This window comes from Lynx canadensis, chromosome C2, assembly GCF_007474595.2.
Source record: "Lynx canadensis isolate LIC74 chromosome C2, mLynCan4.pri.v2, whole genome shotgun sequence".
Lineage (NCBI taxonomy): Eukaryota > Metazoa > Chordata > Mammalia > Carnivora > Felidae > Lynx > Lynx canadensis.
The window spans coordinates 158,451,819-158,479,140 of record NC_044311.2 but is presented as its reverse complement, the minus strand read 5'-3'; the positions used below and the strand labels follow the sequence as shown (position 1 = coordinate 158,479,140).

Genomic DNA, 27,322 nt, shown 5'->3' with positions numbered 1-27,322 from the left:
TTCAGAAAAAAAAAAAAAAGGCAAATACTTGCCTACCACAGGGTCCAACCATACCACTCCTAGATAGGAATGAGGTGGTAGGGAAGAGGAAGTAATGAACTTGAATATGGCTCTGATTTTTAGAATCTTAGTAATGCTTCCCTTACTCAAAAAAAAAAAAAAAATTAAATTAAATCAACCTGGACGTAAGAAGAACCAAAATAGAAGACAAACAATAAAACAAAACCATGTTATAAGTGAATAACTATAATGAAAAAATTTTTAAAAATATATTTAAAAAATTAACTTATATAACTTTGGAATGCTAAACAACAAACTTTGGGATAATAAAGACAAAAGCATTAGCACTGAACAACAAGGGTTTGTTTAAACTGCACAGGTCCATGTACCCACAGACTTTTTTCAATAAACACAGGGTGGGCGGCACTGTAAATGTGTCTTCTCTTCCTTGTGACTTTAACATTTTTTTCCCAAGCTGACTTTATTATAAGAATACTATATGATACAGAAAATACACAAAATATTTGTTGACTGTTTTATTATGTCATCATTAAGGCTTCCAGTCCACACTAGGCTATTAGTAGTCACGTTTTGGGAAGTCAAAAGTTATAGGCCGATTTTCATCTGTGTGAGGGGTCAGTGCCCCTAACCCCCATGTTGCTAAAGGGTCAACTATATATTCAAATATCCCACTCTAGTTAGTAAATCTGTTTTCACAGTAGTGAGGATTAGCAATCCTCAAACTAATGTGCATATATTTAAAGACTGAGGAAGTAAGTAAATATATTGTAGCTAAGATACTTTCACTATTGGTAAAAGAAATCAAGATTAAGAAGAGGGAAAAAGCTAGAATGAACCCTGTGACGTTGGTTAGGAATTGAAAATACTAAAGTAAATTCATGATTTTTATTATACATACAGATTGACAAAGAAATAAATATAGAAGTGTACATACAGGTATTTATCACCTAGCTCTGTTGAAATAGCCCAGAAGCCAAAGACACCCCAACAGCAATAAGCACAACTATCACCCAGATGTTGGTTTCTAAACATCATTCTCCACTAAAAGAAACCAGAGCTCCTTGAAGAAATATCTGATTACAGGACTGCTGACAGGGAAAGGATAAAAAACCCTGGAAAATCTTGGTGCCAGAATGTAAGGAATTAAGGTGCCAGAAACAATGAGGACATGGTAGAAGGACAGGTACCAATTCAAAGGCACTCCCAATGGCCAATCTATGTATTTCAGCAACAAAATAAACGCTGACATGGTTGATATGATAGATTAAAACCCGAAGAATAAAAATCCCTGGGCACCTGGCTCAGTCAGTAGAGCATGCAACTCTTGATCTTGGGGTCATGAGTTCGAGCCCTATGTTGGATGTAGAGTTACTTAAAAAAGAAAAAAAGAAAAAGAAAAATCCCTATGTCCATACTGATATAGCGAATAAATAAATACACACTGGAGGGAAGTGACAGTTCCTCCTTGCAGCAGAATGTCAATTAATACATAGAGATAGAACGATGGAAACAAAGTCATCATGTGGCCCAACACCACTACAATAAGTGCTGCAAGCAAGAATCACCTATGGGAGCTAAAATTAGTGGAGCAAAGCATGATGAGAAAAGGGGGTTTGCGGGGTCTCTAAGTATCTCACACAATATACTTACGAACTCCAAAGTTAAAAACAGTATTTTTCTATCAAGAGAAACCTGGCAGGTCTCACCTTAACTAAGTGATCAAAATTGGCATTACCTGTAGGGAGACACGTCAAATACCAATACCAAGTACACTGAGCAGGGAATATCACCACTTCTACAATGTTCTGGCCAAAATTCACAACATGATTTTAATCAAGAGGAAACATCAAACAAACCCAAACTGACAGGCATTCTACCAAACGACTAGCTAGGACTCTTCAAAGACGTCCAACTTATAAAAGACTGGACCACACTAAAGCAGCATGGGCAGTGAGATGCAACACAGAATCCTGGACCAGAGAAAGGGCATTAGTGGGACAGTGGGGGAGATCTGAATGAGCTTTATTAATTAGCTCATAGCATTGTTCCAGTGTTAATAGGAACTAATTGTAATAATCATCTTGAAAATACCAGATGTTGACATTCATTTCAAGAAGCTAGGTGAAGGGTATCTACAAACTCTAGGCTAATCTTTGCAAAGTTTTTTGTAAGTTGGAGATTATTTCAAAATGAAAAGCTAAAATACATAAAACATTTAATATAAGATAAAAAGACTTCCTGGCGCCTGGGTGCTCAGCCAGTTGAGCGTCTCTTGATTTCAGCTCAGGTCATGATCTCACGACCATGGGATCGAACCCCAAATCGGGCTCCACGCTGAGGATGGAGACTGCTTAGGATTCTCTCTCTCTGCTTCTGTCCCTCTCCCCTGCTTGCATGGATAAAAAAGTGTATTTAAAAAGTTTTTTTAAATGTGTATTTACTCAGCGACAGAGAGAGCACCCATGTTCATGGGGGTGGGGGCAGAGAGAGAATCCCAAGCAGGCTCCTCACTCAGCGCACAGCCCAACATGGAGCCCCATCTCACAACCATGAGATCATGACCTGAGCCAAAATCAAGAGTTGGACGCTCAACCGACTGAGCCACCAAGGTGTGCCCCCTGCCAAAAAAATGTTTACTATAAAAAGACTCCTCTGACTTGCAAGTAAGAATAAAATTAATAGCTGTTAACTATAAATTACAAGCTTTTCTCCTGAAGGAGCCTAGGAGAAAACACACAGAGAAAAGCACTGGGAGTCAACTCTCAGTCCTCCCAATGTGGCTTTTACTCACGCAGCTGTGATGGAGACAGGGCTGCTGAGAGCTGCCGCCCAGTCCTGAGACCACCACAGAGGATGGCGGTGAACTTCAGGCCCACACTGGCGGAGGCATGAGCTGGGCTCAGGCTGGCCCAAAGGCTGGGCTCCCAGAGTGCTGGCCTGCTGCTCCCCAGACGAGGGAGTACAATAGCTACGTCTTTCAAATTCTCAAAAGAAGAGTTCCAGATGTGTCGGTAGAATATCAGAGACTTTACAGGCTGGAATTCCACTTTTCCAACAAAGCAGGCGAGACACGCTGTGAGTTTTCGTCAGATGCTGCCCTCAGCCACCAGTATGCCAGCTCATTCTAGCAAACACCCAAACCTACACCTGCTCTGTTGCACACAAAATCACAATTCAAAGCCCCTCAATGATAATGCACACAAAAAGTCGCAAGAAGAGCCCAACTACAGGTGATCAGGGGGCCACACGGGCCCAGCATTCTCAGCGTGCACATCCACTAGTGGGCCACACGCACCCCTGTAGTTCACAGGGCCTCAAGCAGAGGACGGTGGTGCCTCCTCCAGCAAGATGCCCTTTCTGCACCACCTTCACCCATTCCCTCTTCATCCCAAGTTCGGAAAGGAAACGAAAAAAAGCAATAAGTAGATGAAGGAATATTATGGTTTAAGTGTGCAAAGAAATCCCTGTCAAAAAGGCTGATACATAGAGCCACACCAGAGGAACTCACACTTCTAAGACTTCCATTACCAAAGCAAGAACCTATACTGACCCATGCCTTCAAACAATCCCTAATCATAAAACATAAAACATTTACTAGGAGTAAAAACACAAAAATATATTCCCCTTGTGTAAAAGGGAAACTCTCTTTCCCCACTTTTGATAGGCAAAAACAGACCAAAGTCATGCCGAACAACTAGAAGCTAAGCAAGATGTTAATGCACAGTGCTGAGTAAACCTACCTGAGCTGCTCCTGCCCCATCAGGGGTGTCGCTGCACGATGTGTTTTGCAAACGTCCCCTCTTCCCAGGAGTCCACCATCTTCGGTGGCTACCGGGCTCTCCTCCTGGACAGGCGCATCGACAGCCGGGCCCTTCCTCTTCGCCGTCTTTTTCTTCGGATGCGCACAGTCACCTTTTGTTTTTCTCTGTCGGAAGTGAGCAAGCTGCGCAAAAACGTAGAAAAGTAGTAAAGACAAAGGTAACCAAGAAAAAAGTAACAGAACCACAAAGCCAATGAGCTGGTGGGGAACATGAGGCTCTGGGGCTGGCTCAGTGTGCTCAGCCAAACCTGGCCAGACCCACGTCAACCAACAGATCCCTGTCCCACAAACTCTGCCTTCATTAATATCTGCGATGCTAGCATTTAAGTTCAGAATTCTTTTCAGAGTCTAATAATGAGGACTGTTAATTATGCCTATATACAGACAGAAAAAAGCAATACAGCCAACTGGCAGAATAGCTTTCCTAGCCCCTGGAAGTTTACAGAGAAATAGGATTCAAAAAAACAACACATCTATTTAAAAGACTGATAGCTTAATCAAGGCATGCTTAAGGTTTAAAACTACACAAACGCTAAATCTCTTTTTGCCCCCATTTTCCCCCAATCGAGAAAATATATAGCCTGGCCAAAACTTCCTAGCCACAGATTCTGAGACAAGGTACAGAAATAGCAAAAAATTAATTAAGCCAGGTCAATCTAAGATCCTCCTTTATGGAATCAGATGTTCTATTTTTCACGACACAGCTCACCAATGCACCAGGGACCTCCACAGAATGTCACCCATCAGAAGGCACAACCTAGCTGTTCAGTCCCTCAAACTGAAGGGTTTCAGACTCTGTTCACACGTCTCCCACTAACACCTTATTCAAAGGTATGAGACCTAACATCACTCTTTCATATGGGGGCATCGGCTCCTTCAAATGACAACTGTGCTCATAAAAGCAAATGCATTTAACAAACATTTGCATAAGTGTAACAGAAAAGCACACTTTCACAGACGCAGAAAAATTACATAAGGTCCCTTATGTGAGAAAAACCTTGTCTCCAGGACAGTCAGCCTTCCAAACCAGCCCCATGTTCATCATTTTATGCCTTGCTCCATCAACTCTGACTGTCCTCAGGTTCCCTCCTGCATCACCATCCTTGACTCTAGCCTGGGGTCTCCCAACAAGAGGTGCCCATTTCCTCCTGCAACGAGGTGATCCTTCCTCATCACCCTCAACACTCCTTCAAACACATTTATGCATGCTTACAAACCATGACTAGCACCGGGAAAACGCACATCAAATATTAAACTCTGCCTCATTTTCATCTCCTGGCTCACGTACATGCCTGGGCGCCAGCACATCCCTCTTCAAACACCACTCACAAGTTCCTCTCCCAAGAAGCCTGAATGAGGCCACTCTGTCCTCTGCCTGTCACCTTGCCATTAGGTGCTGCTACCCCATCACTGTCTCACATCAGTCACTATGTGTTCTGAATGGCCTCTTTAATGCAGCGGCCCTGTGGTTTCCTCAAAAGAAGAAACTAACACTAAATATTTCCTACTAGCTGGTCCATATGAAATTCCCAATGTCTGGCCACATCTGGCCCCAAACACAACAACTTACCATGGCTCCACCTACGGATCAGGTAACAGTGCACAGACTCTCATTCATCCCTTGACAGAGTGGGTAGGTAACCTCCTCCACAGCTGGGGAAGGGCAGGGAGTCACAGCCAGTGTCTGCGTGCTTCACTCTGCCTCTACAGCCAGGGTCTTTTCAGCTTACAGTTTAATCCCCACAATATACCCCCCAAAACAGCGAGTACCAGTTTTATGTGAAAACTGGGGCAGAAACAAGGCGATAAAAAGCATCCCTGGAGACAAGTGACTCTAGGACCAGAGTGAGCTCCCCAGGGCATCCACAACCTAGGAATGCAATACATCCCAGGATATTCTGTCCAGGTGTCTGGAGATTACCTAGGAAGCCCAGCATGAGGGACTGGCTCCAGCAGAGCCCCTCAACCCTCACCTGCTCAAAACGTCCACTTGGGCCCCAAACAGCAACTGGGCCAGAACAAGCATTTCTGGACCCCCAGGGAATATTAGACAGGTCGGCAAAAGATAATTCTGCAATATAAACATGTGTTCCTAGACTGCCACTCGAAGACTTTTCTTTTGAAGATTAAAAAAAAAAGGTGCATAATTCCCAGTAAAACGAAAATCTGCAAGTAGTTTTAAACAGATGGAGGTGAATGAGCCCTAGGGAGAGCGTCTATGACGCCCACGAATGCAGGTGAGTCACAGGCCCTCTTAGTCCTCCAAGAACCCTGAGCTCTGGTGAGGTGGAGCCGCGGCAGGTGCAGGTGTGCACAGGTGAGCGGATGTACAGGTGAGCGGATGTACAGGTGCGCGACGTGCTGGCTGTCCATGACAACGAGGACGCGCGGTGCGGGGGCACTGCCGCCCCCCTCATTACCAGCCCGTCCTTCACGTTCTACTGGGATCGGAATGTTGGCGGGCGGTCAGGGACCGCGCGTTCCTAGGCCACCAGCATCCACCGGGGTGCCACGGACACTGGCCGAGACTCCACGGCGACTCGAAGGGCTGCAGCGCCAGCTCCTCCGGAAAGGCGGGAGGGCGCGGCCAGGCCCCCCCTAGCTCGCGGACGCAGCCCCGCGATTCCCGGCATGCCCCGCGCCCGGACCCCGCGCACGCCCCCGTCCACCCCGCAAGTCCCCAGCCGGTGATTGGCTGCGACCTCGACAGGGGCGGGGCCGGGCAGAGGGCGGCGGATTCAATATGGCGGCGGCCAGGAGGCGACTTCTAGTCGAGCCCGCGGGAAGGGCAAGACTTTGGCGGTGTTCCCCCGCCTGACCGCAACCGCTCCTAGTAGGAAACAACAGCGGTCATCGGAACCTTCCCCGAGAAACCCGAGCTGGGACAGCGGGAGGAGGAAGAGGCGCTACCGTTTACCTTCGCTCTCCCGGCCTCCACCTTTCTTCGCCGCTGCTCTTGCTCATCTTCATCCATCTCCCTCCCGGGGGCTCCTCGCGGAGCCCAAGAGGTGACGGGGTCAACACGCCGCCGCCTTCACTCTATTTACACTCCCTCCCCCTTGTCTGGGCTGCCCTCCCCCCGCAGCAACTGTCACGCAGACGTGGGTCTGGCGCCGCCCCCGAGTGTGCGCCGTCTGCCCCGCTGCCAATCCGAGGGCTGCTTTCTTGCCCTCGCGCACGCGCAATCAGAGCCTTGCGGCCCGGACGGAGCTCCGCCCATGTCGACCTCTGGCCTCCCACTGGCGCGTTGTCAATAGCACCTCCCAGCAGGACCAATGGCGGAGCGTAGAGGCCTCGGAACGCTCTGTGGTTGGTCGGTTTTAAAGGGGTCTAGCTGTCCAATGGGTGGGCGGCGAGCGCAGGCGCGGGGACCAGTTGGGGCGCGCGCACCTGTAGTACACGCGGCTGCACTAGCGTCTCGAAAGGCCTCTAGGCGAGTGTGGCTGTCAGCCTTTGTCCTTGGTCGTGTTAGTGGGGCGTTAGACTTGGCCGTTAGGAAGTTTAGGCCGGCCCCACAGTCCCTTCTTTGAGGGGGCTGAGAGGCCGCCCACAGGCGTGTCCCCCGGGAGCTACTCGGTGAGCGCCAGGGAGTCCGGGAGGCCGCGACCTCGCGGGCTGAACGGCTGGTCTCGGGGCTGCGGTTGGCGTCACACGTCTCGTCCGCACTGCCCGTCCTAGAGCCCCCTCACTTTCAGCCAGGTCCTCGGTCCTCAGTGGTGGGAGCCCGGGTCACCTTGCCCTTCGCCTCCCGGGACGCTGTTTCTGTTCGTTTCTCAGTCGCAGACCGCCAGCCAGACCACTTGGATTTCATTGCTCTGCGTCCCTCCCGCGTCGTATGACTTCACTTCTCTCTGTTGCCTGTTGGTGCCTGGGAATCCGGGCCACGGCGTCCAGCGTTGCAGGGACAGAAGGCACTGGGAGTGGTGCCACTTCCGGACCTGTATTTTTCTCACTGGGGACACAGTACCGTATCGAGGGCTCTGATTTAATGCGTCTACCGCCAGCTTGCAGCTTCTGGGTAGTGCAGCATAGGATTTGACCAGTGGGACAAATCTGGCACCTCTGCCACGAAGCAGCCCCCTGGATCAGAGTATTAGGAGGGACCCTGTGCTGGAGAGAGGGACAGGCTGAGATCCTGAAGCGCAGGAAAGGCTAACTTATACATGTTTATTCCTGTTAGGACAGTCTCTGGAACCCCAGCATAGAAGGGGCTCCCTAGGGCCAACTTGCCAAGTGGTCTTTAGTCACCTTGAGAAAATTTTGGTGAAGATGTGATTTTAAGTGATACTGTAATTGTACCCAGTTCCAGATCACCAGAAAAAGAGCTGGTTCAGTGAAAATCAAAAACAGTCAAGTGGAAAATGATTAAGGCTTGGAAGCGTGTGGGTAAATCATTTCAAGTGTATTGTAAACAGTCATTAAAAAGGAATCTTGTACTTCCTGCTCAATTTTGCTGTGAACCTAAAACTGCTCTAAAAAATAAAGTCTGAAAAATAAGTAAAAATAAATAAAAAATAAAGTCTGTTAAAAATTTAAAAGAAAAAAAGGAGTATAACTTTGGTTATGAATTCATGGTCTGTGGGAATCCAAAGTCTCATGAGATCATTGTTCCTTAGCTTCAAACTTCACTTGAACCTGTTTGTCCAGTTAAGGAAACAATGCAAGGTTTTTGTTCCCAGCCCACAATTTAACAATCAAATGCTGTTGGTGTAATCAAGCTCACTGGAAGCTGATAAACTAGTTGACGATAATCCAAAGCATCTCCCTGCACCCTGTAGCATAACTGCACCAAGCGGTGATCCTGTTTGCCTAAAGGGGCTTGACATCCCCGGTCTCACTTTAACCTTTTCTTATCACTGTTGGAATATCCCATTTACAGTTAAAAGGAAGATGAAAGCATAATGCCCCCCTCTCCCACCGCTTTGAGTCTGTAAATAGAACAGCAGCACCACGTTTCGGTGGCAGGATTAGGAAACTGTAGAACTCAGGCAGATGACAAGGACAAGATGGGAGTCCCAAATGCCTCTGCTACAGATGTGAGCCGTTGGGGAGTCAGGTAGGATGACACTACTTCAAGTGACCTGCCACTAGAGAGAGAGTGGCACAAAAAGCAAGATTGGGGTGGATGGCCTTGTTGTGGGCGATGTTGCAGTAGACCTGTAGATTTCTGGGTTCCTTCTGTTCCGCTCACCTGTTCCCACACCTTTACTTGGACGGGGTTTGTGTGCCGGCTGTGCGCTCCCTGCTTGCTGTCTTCTCTGACTGAATCAGGGTAGCAGTAATGCCCTTCATCAAGACGCGGTAATGACAATCTTGCTGACAAACTCATCTTTCACCCTCAGTGAGAATGTGTGATTATAAGCAACCACAACTTAGACAAATCTCCCTCAGAGAGTGCTGAAAGCTCAACCACCAAAAAGCATTTCTCCTCCTGAGTCACACCACAGCCCTTCAGTAAGTGGAGCTTCCATTCTTAGCTTGTAGAATTAGGTGGTGTGAGCAAAAATGAGTGGGAGTGAGTGGGCTCATGAGACCAGGGGTCAAGCAGGCAACACCAGCCAAACACAGGGTCAGACTTTCCTAGAGCAATTACAACCCCAGATCTACGCCTGGATCTCTCAACCTTTACATGTTGCAATGGATTTAAAACTCAATGGGGCACTTGTCCACAGTTTTCCCACACTGGTTTGGTCATTGGTTTTCAATCTATGTTCCCTAGAACCCCAGGATCATTTCCATGGTCATTCTACACTATATTAATGCTGGACCTGAGTCTCAATTTATTTTTGACAATTAAAAAGCTGTGCATATAAATTATGTAGATACTCACCCCCAAGGAGGGAAACAACCCTCACTCCTTAAGTGTGAACTGTGCATGTGACTTCCTCCCACAGAGGACAGTGTGGGAAGGTAGAGAAAAATAGTAACTGGGGAGTGGAGAAACCTAACAAACATACCTCTGCCAGGTGATCAAGGTCAAAATCAACAGTGATAAGTCAAGGTGACCACAGGCACCCTGGATGTGACGTGATGATGGCACTTTATCTCTGTGGTCTTCCTCCCATCAACCCAAACCCCAGTCCAATCATGAGAAAACATACAAACCCCACGAGTACAGGACACCCTACAAAATGCCTTGACAAGTGCTCCTCAAAACTGTCAAGGTCATCAAAAGCAAGAGGAGTCTAAGGGGACATGCTGACAAATGTCATATGCTGTCTTGAAATAGAGAAGGGATGTCAGGCAGCAAAAAAAAAAAAAAAAAAAAAAAACGGAAATCAAAGGAAGTATGGACCATAGTTAATGTATCGGTCTAGGTTCATTGATTGTAGTAAAGGGTAACAAACCAATATAAATAAAGTAACCTTTGTCATAAAGGGTAACAAACCAATATAAGATGTGAATAATAGGGGAAGCCATATGTGAGAATGCTATTTACCATCTTCTTGATTTTTCTGTAAATCTAAATTTTAAATGACTTTAAATAAGTAACTTTAGTTTTTTAAAAACAATTTAAGGGACTTTCAGCCAGATCTTTGCCATCTGATACAAGCTGCATTGAGGAGGGGGGCTGTAAGTGTGCCGATACTCCACTCTCACCCCAGCCCCAGATCGCCGTCACGGGCTCCAATAGCAAATCTGTTATGTCCACTTCATTAGCCGGGTGGATTAATTTGCAAATCTGAGATGTAAAGCCCATACAAATGAAGGGCCGCTCGTATCAGTTTTGTGCCCTGCCTTCTGTGTGAAGGATCATTTATAAAAGGCTTCCCTTATTGGATGCAATCCCGCCCCACCCTCAGCCCTCCAGACATGCACTCCAGCCACCAACTCCTGACCTGACCAGGGGTCTTGTCCCTAGGTGTTCCCACCCCTCTCTGGGCTGGGGTCCCCACAGAGCAGCCCCAATGCTGGAATCACACCCCCGCCTGGAGCAGTGGTAGCGCCGCGTGACCCTGTGTCCTCCCAGGTGGTGGCTAGGTGTCTGTGGGGTGGACCCACCGAGAACCCCCACCAGGGAAGCCCCCTAGGCATGTCATTGGCCAGCTCCCTTGTGCCCCTTCTGCCCCTTCTGCCCCTCAGAATTTCCTAAAATCTGCAGGGAGGTGGTGCCCCCACCTGGTCCAGGCTTTACTCCCATCTGGCTCTGAGGGTCCCTAGAAGGGGTTGGGGGCTCGCCAGCCTCCAGGAGGCTGCAACGGATGAGGGGTTGGTAGGCCCCTGTGGCGCATGGGGAAGGATGCAGCTGTCCCCTACCCTATACTCTTCTGGGCTCAGTTCTGGGGTGGGGGCAGTGCATGGGGGGGTGTGGATCAGGACTGTCCTCCCCCCAGAACTTCACTCTGTCCTCTGGCCTTAGCCACTGCTCGTTGCCTTCCCAATAAGCCCTACCTGGCTACACCTGGAGATTAGCAGTGTTTATAGGTAACCGCTGCGTGGGGCCTCCGTGGGGCTTGGGAAGGACTCTCAGTGGAAACCCAGCAACCTGGGGCCTTCCTGTGTCTACACTGCCTAGCAACTGCCAAGGCAATGCCGGTGTTGGCTCCCGACGCTGTAGTCCAGGGGAATGGGGCCACCCTCTCACATGCTCCAGCAGAGGCCAGTCTCCAGGAGGTAAACCGAGCCCAGCTCAGGAATCCTTCAAAGACACCAGGGTTGGGGCTGCTTCTGTCCAGTTGAGCAGTTCTTTCTTCTAGATACCCTGAAAACCAGGGAGGGAGGTGGGCCTGGTGGCGTCCCTCCTCTTACAGTCCAAGAATGCTGGACTCCTCAGTGGCAGATGCAATGACCCGACTGACCCTAAAACTCTTAGAGAAGGTAAGACGGGGGAGGGGGGTAATTGTGTTTTAACAACTTGTCAAAGAAGCACAGGTACACAAGGTAAGTTATACCTGTGAGTATACTCCTTCCAAAGCAAAATGCTTTGCAATGGTTTTCAGCCTCATGATGAAGGACTATGGTTTCTTGGGTATTTTTCTCTGCATTTATGCAGAATCAACTATGTTCTTCTGGCACTTTCTCAGCCAGGAGGTTGTTTGCACCCCCAGGCCAGAACATTTCCAGGGACCCACAGAACTCCCCTGCAGAGCCTCCCAGCTTTAGTGTTTGAGAGAAGCCAAGCCCTGACCGGTGCAGGATCCGAAGCCTCATAGGCTGGCCCTGGGACCCATCCTGAGCCCCTATCCTCCCCTGCAGGTTCTGTTGGTCCCTGGCCAGCCTGCCCTCACAGGCACCCAGCTCAGTGCCCTTCCTTCCATGGGACCCATGGGCCAACTTGGAGGGGCTGACAGGAGTCACCCCAACATGGGCCCAGACTGTGCTGCTCAGCCCAGGGCTCGGGTGATCAGAGGTGGTCAGGGACACGGAGCTGGCCTAGGTCAAGCTCTTCAGAAAGCTGCTGGAAAGGGACCATACAGGGGTGCCTGGGCGGCTCAGTCGGTTAAGCACCCGACTCTTTTTTTTTTTTTTTTTTTAATTTTTTTTTCAACGTTTATTTATTTTTGGGACAGAGAGAGACAGAGCATGAACGGGGGAGGGGCAGAGAGAGAGGGAGACACAGAATCGGAAACAGGCTCCAGGCTCTGAGCCATCAGCCCAGAGCCCGACGCAGGGCTCGAACTCCCGGACCGCGAGATCGTGACCTGGGTGAAGTCGGACGCTTAACCGACTGCGCCACCCAGGCGCCCCAGCACCCGACTCTTGATGTTGGCTCAGGTCGTGATCTCATGATTTGAGATCGAGCCCCGCATCAGGCTCTGCTCTGACAGCATGAAGCCTGTTTGGGATTCTCTCTCGTCCACTCTCTCTCTGACCCACCCCCCCCCTAAAAAAATAAACAAACTTTAAAGAGGAGGGGGCCTATATATCAGAGCACCTGCCCTTAGATTTCAAGGTGGAACGTGTGTGTGCTGGACAGAAAGCGTAGCCTGCACAGTCCCTGCGACAGTAAAGGTGACCCTTGCCACCTGCCCTGCACCTCTGTCGCTCAGCATGTCTTGTCCCCAGTCACCTCCATGTGGGACACTGGGCCCTTTGGACCCTCGGGGGGAGGTCATTCCGGGAGCATAGGGGCAGGTGCCCCTCATGCAGCGCAGACCCTGTCCACTCACACACTTTCCGTCCTGATCTTTTCGGCACAGAAACTGGAGCAAGAGCGTGAGAATGTGGAAGGGGATTCTGAGGACCCTCACTTGTGCAGGTAAGAGCCCCGGGCTGCTTGGAGCCCACACGGGCAGGCACGAGACCTCCCCCCCAGGTCCTTCCCTCCTCCTGACAACAGCAAGCACTGTCCTTACACTTTTCCCTCATACTCAGAATTGAAAGGCTTTCATTTTTCATCTTTAACACACACACACACACACACCACACACACACACACACCCCCCACCCAGGTGCTCTGCTGAGCACACCCCTCATTAGCTTATCACACCCTCACACAACCCCAAGAGGGAATACATTCATTCATTCCCATTTTGCAGATAAGGAAATAGAGGCCCAGAGAGGATCTGATAATCTGCCCCAGGTTGCCCTGCTCAGAAGTGGCCCACATGTGGATCAGACCAATGTTGCTCTGAGCTCGTTCTAGGCTGGGTGGTTTGCAGGGCTCAGCCTGTCCGTCAAGTCATCACACCTTCAAATGCCCAGACCAGACACCCCTGTGTATCTGCCACACTGGCCTATAGTCAGACGGTGAGGCCACAGGAACCAGGGAGGGGACCACTCTGCCTGGTGCCGGTGTCCAGGTTCAGGAACATCTGGGTGAGGTGCTAGGGAGCCCCTACAAAAACATCGTCTACTCTTCATCATGTGGATGTGTCCCTCTGGTGGTGGGGCTCTAGGCAACTTCCAAGGGCAGCAGGCAGAGCCCAGGACTCAAATTCCAGACAGGAATTTCCAAACCAGGTCACTGACCAACGAACCCTGGAATGGGCCAGGGCAGTGGGGACTCCCGGGGGAACCCCCATCCCTCAGAGGACACACTGCTATAGGCATCCTCTGCACTGGGGGTTAGTGTGGGGGTGGAGAATAGGTCTGCTGTGCCAGAGGAAGGATGGCCAGAGCCAGCCTGGGATCCACCAGACCTCGTTCAGAATGCCCTCTTGAGGGGGGACCCCTCCCTCAGGATGCTGCAGATGGACATTACTGAGGCTTGGTGGACCACACCAGCCTCCAGGCTGCTTGGGGCCCCCAGGGGGTTCCGGGTGGCAGGAGGCCAGGCTCATGGCCCAATTGCGCTCACTACCAGGACCAGTGAGGCCTCCCCCCTCTCCCCGGTGTCCAGCAGAGCCTCTGTGACAGGGGCAACGCAGTGCTCGGGCCCCCGAGTGGAAACCTGCACGAGAGGACTTGTAGCTCATTTCCAGAAATAAGATGATCATTCCCTGCAGGAAATGAGGACAGGCCGGATGCAGCTGTACTGAGTGCTCTGAGGAGGAGGAAAGACCTTCTGCAGAGACTCTGGGTAGGCCGGTTGTCCTGTGCCGCGTGGAGCTCTGGGGCTGAAGCTGGGGGCTACCGGGCCCAGGCCAGAGGCACAGGGAGGGCTTCCTGGAGGAAATGCTGGTTCCCTGAGGTCTGTTGACTTGTGGGTGGGTGACTGACGGATCCTGAGGCGGCCAGAAGACTGCGCACCTAATCACAGAAGAGAAAGCAAGATATGCACACGCCGTGTTCTCTAGTCGGGAGTGTTAGCTGAAAAACCCTGCTTTGGTTGCACGTATCCACGGTGGAAGTGCTGTGCCAAGGACCAGTTCCTACAGGAGGTGGGATTTTAGGACGGCCAAGGGCCCCTCCAGACTAAATGCACCAGCAATAGGGAATGACCGTGGGAAGTGGCAAATGGCATCCACACTGACGGTTATGATGAATACTGCTTGTGGTGACGCTGGAAAGAGAGAACATACTCCGTGACTGGGAGAAAAGCACAGCCGGACACTAGTTCATGTTTTTTCATAAAACATGGACGGACATGCCTGAGCTAAAAAGAAGCCTTATCCCCTCCCCACCCCGTGCAAAAAGGTTTGTTGTCATGTGTCCCCCACACGCAGAGCCCGGCTCCTGTCCCAGAGAGGCCGCGCTCTTCGTGGGCAGGTCAGCAGTGCCGGGCAGCCTTGAGGCCCGCCCCGCACGGAGGACCACACTTCTGTGCCTGGGCTCTGCTGTGCCAGGCGGGGTGGGGACGCCCCCTCCCCCGTCTCCCCCTTCCGTGTCCGCGTGTCTGCGGCACTCCCTCCCTGGGTGCAGCGGGCCCTGCGTTGGTTGTTGCAGGAAACAGCACCTCCTGGAGGGAGGTGTCCCAGCCCGAGCCCGGAGCGGGGTGAACAGAGGAGGAGCCTGGGGATCAGCACTGCCCCAGAGGTGGCCCAAGCGGGCATCCGCCCTGCTGTCTCCCCACCCCCGCCAGCCCTGGAGCCACCACACGTTTATCAAACACTCAGTAAGTCTTCGTGATGAACGGGGGGCGGAACCAACGTGGGGAGGATGCGGGGCCCACAGAGCCCAGCTCCTTCCTCGAGGCCCACCTTGGCGGCATTATGAACGGGCTCTGAAGAGGGTGGGTCAGCTAGGAGCCAAGACGTGGCTGCGTTTGTCCATGTCCAGGCACTGCACAGGACCTCCGTGCTCTCTGTGCAACCCTCACAGTCGCCCTGACAACTGGCTTTGGGGAAGGGGTGGTCTCATCCCCCTCATACAGATGAGAGGCTGGGGTCTCCATTCAGCTTCCTGACTGCCAGGTCCTAACCTGTGCACCAAGAACAGAAGTATTCCAGCATCAGGAGGGCCCTGAATTTGGGGAAGAAGCGTGTCCACGCTTCTCAAAATTTTCATAATGACCAGAGGAGCCTAAGACCCTAATTTCAAGGCAGAATTTTACTTTTTTATACATACATATTTAATTTTTTTAATATTTATTTTGAGAAAGAGAGACACAGAATGTGAGACAGAGGGAGACAGAGACAGAGAGGGAGACACAGATCCAAAGCAGGCTCCAGGCTCTGAGCTGTCAGCACAGAAACCGACATGGGGCTCAAACTCACGCACCGTCAGATCATGGCCTGAGCCAAGTCAGAAACTCAACCAACTGAGCACCCCAGGTGCCCCAATATATACATACATATTTTAAAGTTTATTTATTTTGAGAGAAAGTGCACACACAAGCGGGGGGAGGGGCAGCCAGCGAGGGAGAGAGAGAATCCCAAGCAGGATCCATGCTGTCGGCGCAGCGCAGAGCCTTAGGCAGGGCTCGAACCCAAGAACCATGAGATCATGAACTGAGCAGAGATCAAGAGTCACCCAGTGAGCCACCCAGACGCTCCAAGGGCAGAATTTAAAAAGGTTAAAGAGTGGTCCAATTTTGAGAACCTCATACCTTTTATTCGGCCTCTGGGTTGTAAGCTAAGGAAAGGAACTGACTTTTCTTCAGCAAAAGGGAATGTGTTGGAGGGCAGGTGAGTGCAGGGGAAGGACAGAAATCTGGGACATGACACATAAAAGCCTCAGGGAGAAGAGAATGCCGAGGAGGTGTGCAGGACCAAGTTGAGAAGGTTCTGGACCTGCTGACCAGGGAGACTATTGGTGCCAGCAGGCTGGGTCCATGACCTGGAGGGCATTTGTTCTTTGGAAGAAGACACTGGCAGCACATGGCTGAGGGAAGAAGAGAATGGGAAGGGGCAATTCAGATCAGGGAGAGACCTGTGCTAATGGAGGCCCTAGAGGCCCCTTCGCCCCTGGGCTGTCTGTGTCCAGGTTCCAGATATCCTAAGCCTGCGCCTTCAGGTCTCCCAGCAGCTAGAGCCTCCTTTTGGGAGTGGTGGGGTGGTAGGGGTGTAGGGGCAAGAGCCTCCCCCTACTCAAACCCACTTATACTTACTGCCTTTTCACCAGGGCCTGGTCCTGCTTGCATGTTTCAGTCTCAGCCCCAGGGACAAGCAGATGATGGGAGGGGCCTTTGGTTGTTACAGTGAATTTCCTTGAGGCTGGATTCAGAGACTCTGAGGTAGGATGTCCTCCAAGCCATGAAGGCGTAGTCCCATCAGACTATGCGGTGGATAGCAAAGCGTGGCTATGGGCCAAAGTTGGCTTGCCATCTGCTTTTGTACAACCTGTAAGCTAAGAATTGTCTTATGTTTTTAGATGTTTGGGGGGAAAATCAAAGAAGAATAATAGTTTGTAACACATGAAAATGATACGAAATGCAAATCTCAGTGCCCATATTGAAGTTTCATTGGTCCAGTCTTGCCTGTCTATGGCTGCCTCCAGGATACAATGGCAGAGTTGAGTGGTTTGCAACTGAGGCCATATGGCCCATAGAGTCAAAACTATTTAATTGTCTGGCCCTCCACAGAAAATGTTTGTCAGCCCCTGCTGTATCCATCATTTCTATGAACTGGGAAAGAAAGGACAAGGTCAGGGCCTTGTTCGTGCAGGAAAAGAGTAAAATAGAAAATAGAAGTCTTTGGTGCGTGATCAACACCTAGTGTGTGCTTGAAATTGTACATTTATTTTAACTCAAGAGATAAGCCAGGACTTATTTTATGACCTGTTCCGTGGCTGCCTCTATGAGGCAGGATTAATGAAACCAGACAGTCATTAGCTTAGCCTACTGAAGACAGGAAATGTGGGGAACATTAAAAACCATGTCATTGCTGAATAGATATTGAGTCCAGGTATCACATAGGACATGGCGTGTTATAAATATTTGTATCTAGCCCCAAATTCATATGTTGAAGTTCTAACTTCCAATGTGACCATATTGGAGATAGCGCCTGTGAAGAGGTATACAAGGTTAAATGAGGTAATAAATGTGAGATCCTAGTCCAATGGGGTGGTATCCCCAAAAAAGGAGGAAGGGATGGGGCGCCCGGGTGGCTCAGTCGGTTAAGTGGCCAGCTTTGGCTCAGGTCATGATCTCATGGCTCGTGAGACCATGTCTTAGTCTGCTAGGGCTGCCATAACAAAGTGCCACAACCAGGCAGCTGAAACAGCAGAAATTTATTTTCTCACGGTTTTGGAGTCTGGATGTCCAAGATCAAGGTGCCAGCCAATCAGGTTCCTGGAGAGAGTTCTCTTCCAGCTTGCAGACAGCTGCCATTTCATTGTTGTCACATGGCAGACAGAGAGTTCGCTAGCATTTCTTCCTCTTTAAAAAAAAAAAAGTTTAATGTTTATTTTTGAGAAAGGGTGAGCACAAGCCAGGCAGGGGCAGAGAGAGGGGGTGACAGAGGATCTGAAGCGGGCGGGCTCTGTGCTGACAGATGAGGAGCCGATGCGAGGCTCAAACTCATGAGCCATGAGATCATGACCTGAGCCAAAGCTGGCCACTTAACCGACTGAGCCACCCAGGCGCCCCATCCCTTCCTCCTTTTTTGGGGATACCAGCCCCATTGGACTAGGATCTCACATTTATTACTCATTTAACCTTGTATACCTCTTCACAGGCGCTATCTCCAAATATGGTCACATTGGAAGTTAGAACTTCAACATATGAATTTGGGGCTAGATACAAATATTTATAACACGCCATGTCCTATGTGATACCTGGACTCAAATATCTATTCAGCAATCTATTCAATGTGTTGGGTTAACCCGTGAAGTTCTCTTGGGGGTGCCTGGGTGGCTCAGTTGGTTGAGCATCCAACTCTTGATCTCAGCTCAGGTCTTGATCTCAGGGCTGTGAATTCAAGCGCCATGTTGGACTCCATGCTGTGTGTGAAGCCTACTTAAAAAGATAATAAAGTTCCTTTTGGATGGATGGATAAATGAATGGATGGGTGGGTGGGCAGATGGGTGGGTGATGGATGGGAGAGTAGAGAGACGGGTGGGTGGGGCAGGTGGATGGTAGGTAACTAGGTGGGTGGACTTGTGGGTGAATGGATGGGTGGGCAGGTGGATGGGTAGGTGATGGATAGGTAGAGATGGATGGTTAGGTGGGTGGGTGGATGCTGTAGAACTCTCTCCTAGGGCATGTTTAAGAAACTAATCATCTGGCTCTTTTTAGGTCCCCCAGCCTCCTGCCACCATTATTCAACAACTACCTCAGCAGCCACTCATCGCACAGATTCCCCCTCTCCAGGCCTTCCCCCACTCAAAGGTCAGGAAGTATTAAGGAAGGTAAGTGTTCCAGGAATGCAAACTGGTACAGCTTCTCTGGAAAACAGTATGGAGGTTTCTCAAAAAATTAAAAATAGAACAACCCTTATGACCCAGCAATTTCACTGTCAGGTATTATCCAAAGGATTCAAAATGCTGACTCAAAGGGGTACATTCACCCCAATGTTTTTAGCAGTATTATTGACAATAGCCAAATTATGGAAAGAGCCCAAATGTCCATTGATGGATGAATGGATAAAGAAGATGTGGTGGATAAAGAAGATGTGGTACACACACACACACACACACACACACACACACACACACACACACACGATGGAGTATTACTCGGTTATCAACAAGAATGAAATCATGCCACCTGCAATAACGTGCATGGAACTAGAGGGTATTATGCTAAGTGAAGTAAGTCAGTCAGAGAAAAACAAATATCATATGATTTCACTCATATGGAATTTAAGAAACAAAACAGATGATGTATGGGAAGGGAAGGAAAAATAAGATAAAAAGAGAGAGGGAGGCAAACCCTAAGAGACTCTTAATACAGAGAACAAACTGAGGGTTGCTGGAGGGGAAGTCGGGGGGATGGGCTAAATAGGTACAAGGGCATTAAGGAGGGCACTTGTTGGAATGAGGCACTGGTGTTACATGTAGGGGATGAATCACTGGATTCTACTCCTGAAATCGTACTACACTGTACTGCTGACTAACTTGAATGTAAACAAAATTAAAAACTTTTTGAAAAAGGAAGGTAAGTGTTCCTATCAATACTGTTATGGGTTTACAAAATTCTCTATCGAAACAAAAAATATTTTTGTAAACGGGATAGTCATTTAGGGTCAGCTTTTGGCTATTCAACTGAAGTTATATATTAGCAACATGAAAATAATTTTAACTTTAAGAAAGTTATCTCATATGATGGATATTGCCAATGGAAGAAAACAAGAACCAGGAACTGAGTGGAAGGGGCTCCAATCCAGCTCATCTGATTATTAGCTATATGAACACCTTGGCTAAATTGTTTCTCCTTTTAAATGAGTTTTAAATATTTGAGATTAAAACCACTTTATCGAGCTGACAAATTGCACACATTTAAAGTGTCCAGTCTGATGAGTGCGGACAGACGTGTATTTCCATGAACCCATCACTAATGGAGCAGTGAGCACACTTACCCCCCAGAAGCGTCCTCCCTGACAACTAATGGTATGAGGGTCTAGGAGCAGACCTGCACGTGGAATCCTCTGTCAGTGTCTCCATTCTGTCCCAGTGACTAAGAGAACTGGTTTCGTTACCGTAGCTCCATCCAAGGTGGTAATGTGTGCTGGGCCTGGCGCATAGGCTGCCCCGTGACTCAGCCCAGGGTGCTGTCCACACTGCGGCCCCTAGAAGGTGCCCAGGAGCTGCTGAGCACGGCCCGGCCTGTGCGCTCAGAGGCGGTCCTGCTAGGCTCTCCATCCCTCTTCGCTGGTTTTTCCAGATGAACCTTAGTGGTAGTGTGTCAGTTTCCAAAGGCAAACTGAGCAAAACCACGTGTGTGCGAATGCCTGTATGCCTTCCGAGAGAAAAGGTGTCATAAAAATCAGTGGTAGGGGCGCCTGGGTGGCTCAGTCGGTTTAAGCGGCCGACTTCGGCTCAGGTCATGATCTCAGTGGTCTGTGAGTTTGAGCCCCGTGTCGGGCTCTGTGCTGACAGCTCAGAGCCTGGAGCCATGTTTCAGATTCTGTGTCTCCCTCTCTCTGACCCCTCCCCCCATTCATGCCTCTGTCTCTCTCTCTGTCTCAAAAATAAATAAATGTTAAAAAATTTTTTTTAAAAAATCAGTGGTAAAAAATGGAATGTGTGATACGTGCCTAGCTATTTAGACAAATAATGTCAGGCCTCCAACTCCTTATACCAAAACAAATTTCAACCAGATCAAGTATTTGAATGTAAAAATATGAACTCTCAAAAGTACTCTAACAACCACTTTGGAGAACTGGTGGCCTTTTTAAAAATTGCAATATCATAGACCATATTCCTTGTACTGTGCCTTTATTCCCATGACTTACTCACCCCATAACTGGAGGCCTATATCTCTTGCCTTCACCCATTTTCCCCAACTCCCCCTCCCCTCCAGCAACCATCAGACTGTTCTCTGCATTTATGGGTCTGATTCTGCTGTTTTTCCTTTCTTTTGGTTCCCTTTATTGGGCCTTAGTACAAAGTTGAGCAAGTGGCATCTTGAGCTCCTTCTCCCCCAGCGACAGGAACCGGCAACAGCGTCGCTCCCCTCCTCTGGCTCGGCTGTTACTGCTCTCTATTTGTCCTCTGGGAAAACTCCCTAGCATGATTTCATACAGAAATACTGTTTGAACTTACCTGGTCTTTCCCACTTACCTTTGTTGAATCTTCTGTCATGTTGAAATCCTTTCCAAGTTCATTTAGAACAGACTCTGGAAGCTCCCTCCGTGTTTGCTTTCTGGCAAATGTTTTTATCCTCTCCCCACCCCCCCCCCCCTTTTTTTTTAACATTTATTTATTTATTTATTTATTTATTATTTTTTTTATATTTTTTTTTTCAACATTATTTATTTTTGAGACAGAGGGAGACAGAGCATGAACGGGGGAGGAGCAGAGAGAGAGGGAGACACAGAATCAGAAACAGGCTCCAGGCTCTGAGCCATCAGCCCAGAGCCTGACGCGGGCTCGAACTCCCAGACCGCGAGAACGTGACCTGGCTGAAGTCGGACGCTTAACCGACTGCGCCACACAGGCGCCCCTATTTATTTATTTTTGAGAAAGAGCACAAGCCCGGAGGGGCAGAGGGGGAGAGACAGATCCCAAGCAGGCTCTACACTCAGTGTGGAGCCCGTCACAGGGCCTCATCCCATGACTGACTGTCAGATCACAACCTGAGCCGAAATCGAGAGTCGGATGGATGCTTAACTGCCTGAGCCACCCCAGGCGCCCGAATTTCCCCTTGTTCTTAAATACCAGTTTAACTGGATATTCAGATCTAGATTGTTATCTTCTCTCAACACTTTCTGAGGACCCTTGTGATTACATTGGGCTAACACAGATAATACAGGATAATCTCTTCATCTCAAGATTCTTTCATAAAAATTAATCAATTTAAAAAATTGTAGGGGCGACTGGGTGGCTCAGTCGGTTGGGTGTCCGACTTCGGCTCAGGTCATGATCTCACAGTCCGTGAGTTCAAGCCCCGCGTTGGGCTCTGTGCTGACCGCTCAGAGCCTGGAGCCTGCTTAATAGATTCTGTGTCTCCCTCTCTCTCTGACCCTCCCCCGTTCATGTTCTGTCTCTCTCTGTCTCAAAATAAAAAACGTTTAAAAAAATTAAAAATAAATAATTGTAAAAAAACCCCATAAAACTTAGCATCTTACACGTGTAAGTAGTGTTAACTAGATTCACATTGTTGTGCAGCAGATCTGTAGGACTTTCCACCTTGCAAAACTGAAACTGTATCCATTGAACAACTCCCCACTTCCCCTTCCTACCAGCCCCTAGCCCCCACCATCCTACTCTCTTTGAATTGGATTACTCATATGAGAGGAATCATAGAGCGTTTGTCCTTCTGTGACTGGCTTATTTCACCTGGAATAACATGTCTGAGGTTTATCCTGTTGTGGCAGATGTCAGAATTTCCTTCCTTTTTAAGGCTGAATAATACTCCATCATATAATACTCCATCATATGGATGGACCGCCTTCGCCTGCCAATGGATGCTTGGATTGCTTCCGTCCTGAGACTCTTAAAAACATCCCTTTTACCATGTAATGGAACACAACTCCCAGGATCCAGGCATTAGGATATGTACCTGTTGGGGGTCTATCATTCAGCTGACCACACTATCCAATCATGTTATTATCCCACAAATCATGGACCCATTCTTTTGGGGTTGGGTGTTCCAGTGTTTTCTGGCTGGTGCCACCACACGGTCTTATCTTGCGGTTGAATGGGCATGTACATTTCTGGGGGCACATGCCTAGGGATGAGATGTCTGGGTTAGGAGATACTGCCAGACAGTTTTCCAAAGTGGTAGTATCTGTTTACACTTCATAGGAGGGAATGTCATGGTGGGCATGTCATGGTAGCTCATTTGATTTTAATTTGCACGTTATCTTGTCATATATTTATTGGCTGTAAACATCCTTTTTATGAAGTGCCCATTCAAGTATTTTGCCCATTTTTTCTTTCAGGTCATCTGCCTCTCTCATTGGCTCATGTATTCTAACATGGATCCTTTTTGATACATGTAAAGCAGACGTTAAGTCTTTTTTGTGGCCTGCCTTTCCCTTTCTTCGTCGTGTCTTTGGATATGAACATGTTTTTAAGGCTTTTTCCTTTATGAATTAGTGCCTTTTCTGTCCTGTTTAAGAAATCTTTACCCACTAAAGGTCATGGAGATGTTCTTCTACAGTTTTGTTTACTTTTCTCATTTAGATTTATGACCCCCCTGGAATAGATTTTGTGTACTATGGGTTAGGGATTGGTGTTATCTCTTGTCATGGGTATCGATTTGGCCCTGTGCCATTGGCGAAGACCCTAGCTCCCTGCAACACTGATGTGTGTCCCTTATCCTCAGGCAATAACATGGTGTGAGGCCCTTTCTGGACTCTTCTCCTCCAATCTCTCCTCAGTGGGAGGGAATCCCAGGGCCGGTTGGGGAAGCTTCCCTGAAGGTGGTGGGAAACCTGTTGCCTCAGAATGGGGCTGCCCAGGCCCACGCTCGCGTGGGTCCCCTCAAGGGTCTTTGCCCAGAATGGAGCGGCCAGACTCAGCCTCTCCACTTTCTTATCTTGCAGGCACGAGAGTTCCCACAGCTTTGTTGCCATGGGAATCTGGGTCTCTGCCCACCCCCATTGCTCCCAGGCCTGGGGCAAAATCTGTCAGTCAAGGGTCTCCAGAGCAGCAGAACCAACAGGATGTGTCTAGAGAGAGAGAGCTGTATTTTGAGGAATTGGCTCATGTGATTACTGAGGCCTGGCTAGCCCAAAAGGACTGCTGCCCTCTGCCCACCCGAGTCCTGCCACGCCTGCAGGAGCCCCCGCCCCAGGCCGCCAGGCCCCTCTGCTTTGACTGGGAATGTGAGCGGTTTCTGGGACTGTCTGGAGGGAGGCCGGCAGAGCCCGGGGCTCCTCATTTCTAGGGCCTGGCTGCTGTGAAAGAACTCATGTTTACCTCTCCCACTGACAAAACGCACCTGTTTCATAGCATCCAGAGATGGTGAATGTGTTCGTTTCTTGGGGTGGCTGTAAGAAGAACCACAGGCCTGGGGGCTTAAAACAATAGAAGTGTACTTTCTCTCACTCTGGGGGCCCAGAATTCTGAAATCCAGGTGGCCACGCGGCCAGGCTCCCTCCAGAGGTTCCAGGGGAGGGGCCATCCAGCAGTGGCGCCTGGCAGGTCCTGGCCCGGCCGCGTGGCTCCCTTCTCTGCCTCATCTCCACGTGGCCTCTCTGCTGTCTCAAACCTCCTCTGCCTCTCTTTGTGAAAACACTTGTCCTTGAGTTTAGTGCCTACCTGGATAATTCAGGATGATCTCAAGATTCTTATTACACCTGCAAAGATCCTTTTTTTTTTTTTAAGACCCTTTTCTAAATAAGGTCACATTCAGAGGTCTTGGGGATTAGAACGTGGACACACCTTTTGGAGGCCACCGTGCAGCACAGGTGGACGTGAAGAAGCCGGTAGGAGGGGTGCAAAGTGGAGCAGCCTCTCGGGAGCCAATTGGACACGTGGGACAACATTTTATCTTATTTTTAATTTTTCTAATGTTTATTTTTGAGACACACACACACACACACACACACACACACAGCATGAGTGGGGGAAGGGCAGAGAGAGGGGGAGACACAGGATCCGAAGCAGGCTCCAGGCTCGAGCTGTCAGCACAGAGCCTGACGTGGGGCTTGAACTCATGGACCGTTGAGATCATGACCTGAGCTGAAGTCGGACGCTTAAAGGACTGAGCCACCCAGGCGCCCCGTACATGTTAAGCACATACATCATCCAACCTAGAATCTTCACACCTCAGAACACGCCCCCCCCCCCCCCCCGGAGCCCTGCACAAAGACACCTGTGCTGAAAGGGCTTCTTGCTGATAGAGAGCTGCATCTGTCTCAACAAACGGGATGCTCTAAGGCTTTGTTCTCAGGAGTGGCCTGAGAATCTGCATTCAGTATGTGAATGACAGAGCCTCTCCCGCCTCTCCTTCAGACATGGTGGAGATGATGCTGATGCAGAATGCACAGATGCACCAGATCATTATGCAAAACCTGATGCTCAAAGCCCTGCCCTCTGGGGGATCACAGGCCGCCCCTCTGCATTCCACCCCACAGGTAGGCTCGGCTGGGGACGGGCACCAGGGCAAAGGAGACAGGCCAAATCAAAGCCAGAGGACCTGGGTGGCTTTTCTTCTGGAAGTCTGTGTATCTGTGCAACTCTGAGAAGCACATTTCTGACTCCTGGGTCCATGACCCGCTGTGAATACCCCCTGCTCCCAGTCCCACCCAGATGCGGGATGAGTTCTGCATTTTGGGGCCCAGAAAGCTGTCTCGTAGAGCCGGGTGAGCTCTGCTGGAGCCTGGGCTTCTCCCCTCCCTTCCCTTCTTTCTTCCTATCTTCCCCTTGCCTCCCCTCCTTCTCTTCCTCCATCCCCCTCCTTAACCCCTCCACCCCAACTCCCTCTACGCTTCTTCTCTTTGATGCCAATCCTGGGCTCTGACCGCCCCCCCCTCCCCTTAGTTAGAAAGCAGGCGAAGGGAAAAAAGGTGGACCCAGGGAGCAGCCTTTGTCCCTGTAGAAACGGGCCAGTGTGTGTACTGTGCTGAGTACCCCACAGCGGGTTACCCCTGTCCTCCTGTGAGCCCAGAGGCAGAAGCCGCCCTCCGTGCATCACCACCACCACTATGCACCCCCAGCCCGGCTGCAGGCCCTCCCCGGCGGGTTACTCCATGTGGCCCCCAGTGGTCTCAGCCGCCATCCCCCCACCTGCTTCCGGCTTCCTGCACCACGTGGCCGGCCCCTCCTTGGCAGCCCTTAGTGGGTAAGTCAAGGCCAGCTTCTTGGGTCTGTGGAGCGGGAGTACCCTAGGGCCTGGGTGGTACCTCCCCACCCCTGCTGACAAGCCAGGGGACCCCCGTCTTTGTCAGGCCCGTAGGCTGTAGCAGGGAATTTGGAAAGGCCCTGCTGTCTTCCAGAGGGAGGCAGGTGGGTCTTTGGCAGGATCAGCCCGTGGTGGTCGAGGGTTGGAAATGGACCCCATGCCCACCTCCAGGGAAGCTGCTTGTGGCCTGGGTCATTGTCCAGCCCAGCAGGAGGGGTGCTGGGAGTATGAGCAGGGCTGTGGGGACCCCCACCTGAGCTCTGGCAGCACGACTCACCTGTAGCATGGTGTCTGTAAGCCAGGCCAGGGCAGTAACTGCACCCCGATATCTCGGCTTTCCTAGGGTGGCATCTGATGGCATCCTGCCCACACAGGCTCCGGGCCTGTGAAACTCCACGTGTGGGCTCGGTAAGCAGCAGGGTCCCAGTTCCCCAGCAGGTGTGGTCGGGGAGGCCCGGCAGAGGCCTGAAGCCTCGGCCCTGGATGCTGGACTGCCAGGCACGAGGAAATACAGGGATTTCACCAGGAGGGATGGCCCAGTAGCCGCATAAACCGTTGAACCTTCCTGTGGAAGAAATACCAGAAACAAGTCAAATATGATGACTGGGAGGTCTGCCTGCCGCGAGCGGCCGAGGTGAGGGCTCCTGCCAGTCTCAAGAAGTGAAGGGACGGCAGTCGGGGATCTCTCGTGGGAGAGTATCTTTCCATGCGGGTCTGCGTGGCTCCTTCTACAAGTCAAAACACAAGTTGAATGTGGTTCCTCTCGAAGATGGCTGAGGAAAGGGAGCTTTCTCTGCATTTGTTCCTTTTGGTTCTGTCAGGGCTTCCGGTGTGAACGTCACCTTTAGTCTTTCTTCATTTTCTGTGACTTTTTTTTCTTGGGGGAATGATGTTCCCTTGACATGTTAATATAATTTTCACATGAATGTCACATTTAAATGTTACAGCTGTTTTCATCTACCCCTTTTGGGAAAACCTATTTTCCCCAAGTTCTGCACCAGCGAGAGCCCTGCCTCCTTGGACCCTGCAGGCTCGTGGGATGTTGGCCCGGGGAAGGGGATCACCACGTGGCGGTCAGGATGCCTCCAGGGCGGGAGGGCGGCAGGGGCCCCCACCACGTGCCTGGCACACGCATCTCTTGTGAAAGGCAATTAAAGGTCTGACTCCATTGCTGATTTTCACGTTGACTTTTTTTTATTAATTTTTTTAATGTTTATTTTTAAGAGACAGAGCATGAGTGGGGGAGGGGCAGAGAGGGAGGGAGA

The 27,322-nt window shown here is 49.9% G+C and overlaps 2 protein-coding genes across 5 annotated transcripts in view; one reads left to right on the top strand and one right to left on the bottom strand.

Moving 5' to 3' along the window:
* Positions 1–6,942, bottom strand: part of PCNT (pericentrin) — a 135,212-nt gene extending 128,270 nt beyond the window's left edge. The window contains 2 exon segments of the mRNA XM_032594600.1: positions 3,762–3,964; positions 6,759–6,942. Of these exon segments, the coding sequence (XP_032450491.1) occupies positions 3,762–3,964; positions 6,759–6,815 (260 nt within the window). The 5' untranslated portion in view covers positions 6,816–6,942.
* A 4,437-nt stretch (positions 6,943–11,379) lies between these two features.
* CC2H21orf58 (chromosome C2 C21orf58 homolog) lies at positions 11,380–27,232 on the top strand. Of its 4 annotated transcripts, XR_003971938.1 has the most exons (7): positions 11,380–11,659; positions 12,982–13,040; positions 15,110–15,278; positions 18,840–18,952; positions 25,169–25,290; positions 25,824–25,997; positions 26,401–27,232. XR_003971938.1 is itself a non-coding variant. In XM_030330423.1 (5 exons), exons 1-4 carry the CDS (start codon positions 11,600–11,602, stop codon positions 18,945–18,947), a joined length of 396 nt encoding a protein of 131 aa, XP_030186283.1. In that variant the 5' UTR covers positions 11,380–11,599; the 3' UTR covers positions 18,948–18,952; positions 25,169–25,584. The 4 variants fall into 4 exon arrangements, 2 of the variants coding, with proteins under 2 accessions (XP_030186283.1, XP_030186284.1); XM_030330423.1 differs by lacking the exons at positions 25,824–25,997; positions 26,401–27,232 and having other exon boundaries at positions 25,169–25,584; XM_030330424.1 differs by lacking the exons at positions 25,169–25,290; positions 25,824–25,997; positions 26,401–27,232 and adding an exon at positions 23,149–23,467.
* Positions 27,233–27,322: the final 90 nt, after the last annotated feature.

Bases quoted from the DNA above. Each gene is read 5' to 3' on its own strand.
- CC2H21orf58 (XM_030330423.1), top strand. From the start codon at position 11,600: ATGCTGGACTCCTCAGTGGCAGATGCAATGACCCGACTGACCCTAAAA. The intron at 11,660-12,981 runs GTAAGACGGGGG...TTTTCGGCACAG, and splicing joins CCCTAAAACTCTTAGAGAAG to AAACTGGAGCAAGAGCGTGA. The intron at 15,279-18,839 runs GTAAGTCTTCGT...GGCTCTTTTTAG, and splicing joins ACACGTTTATCAAACACTCA to GTCCCCCAGCCTCCTGCCAC.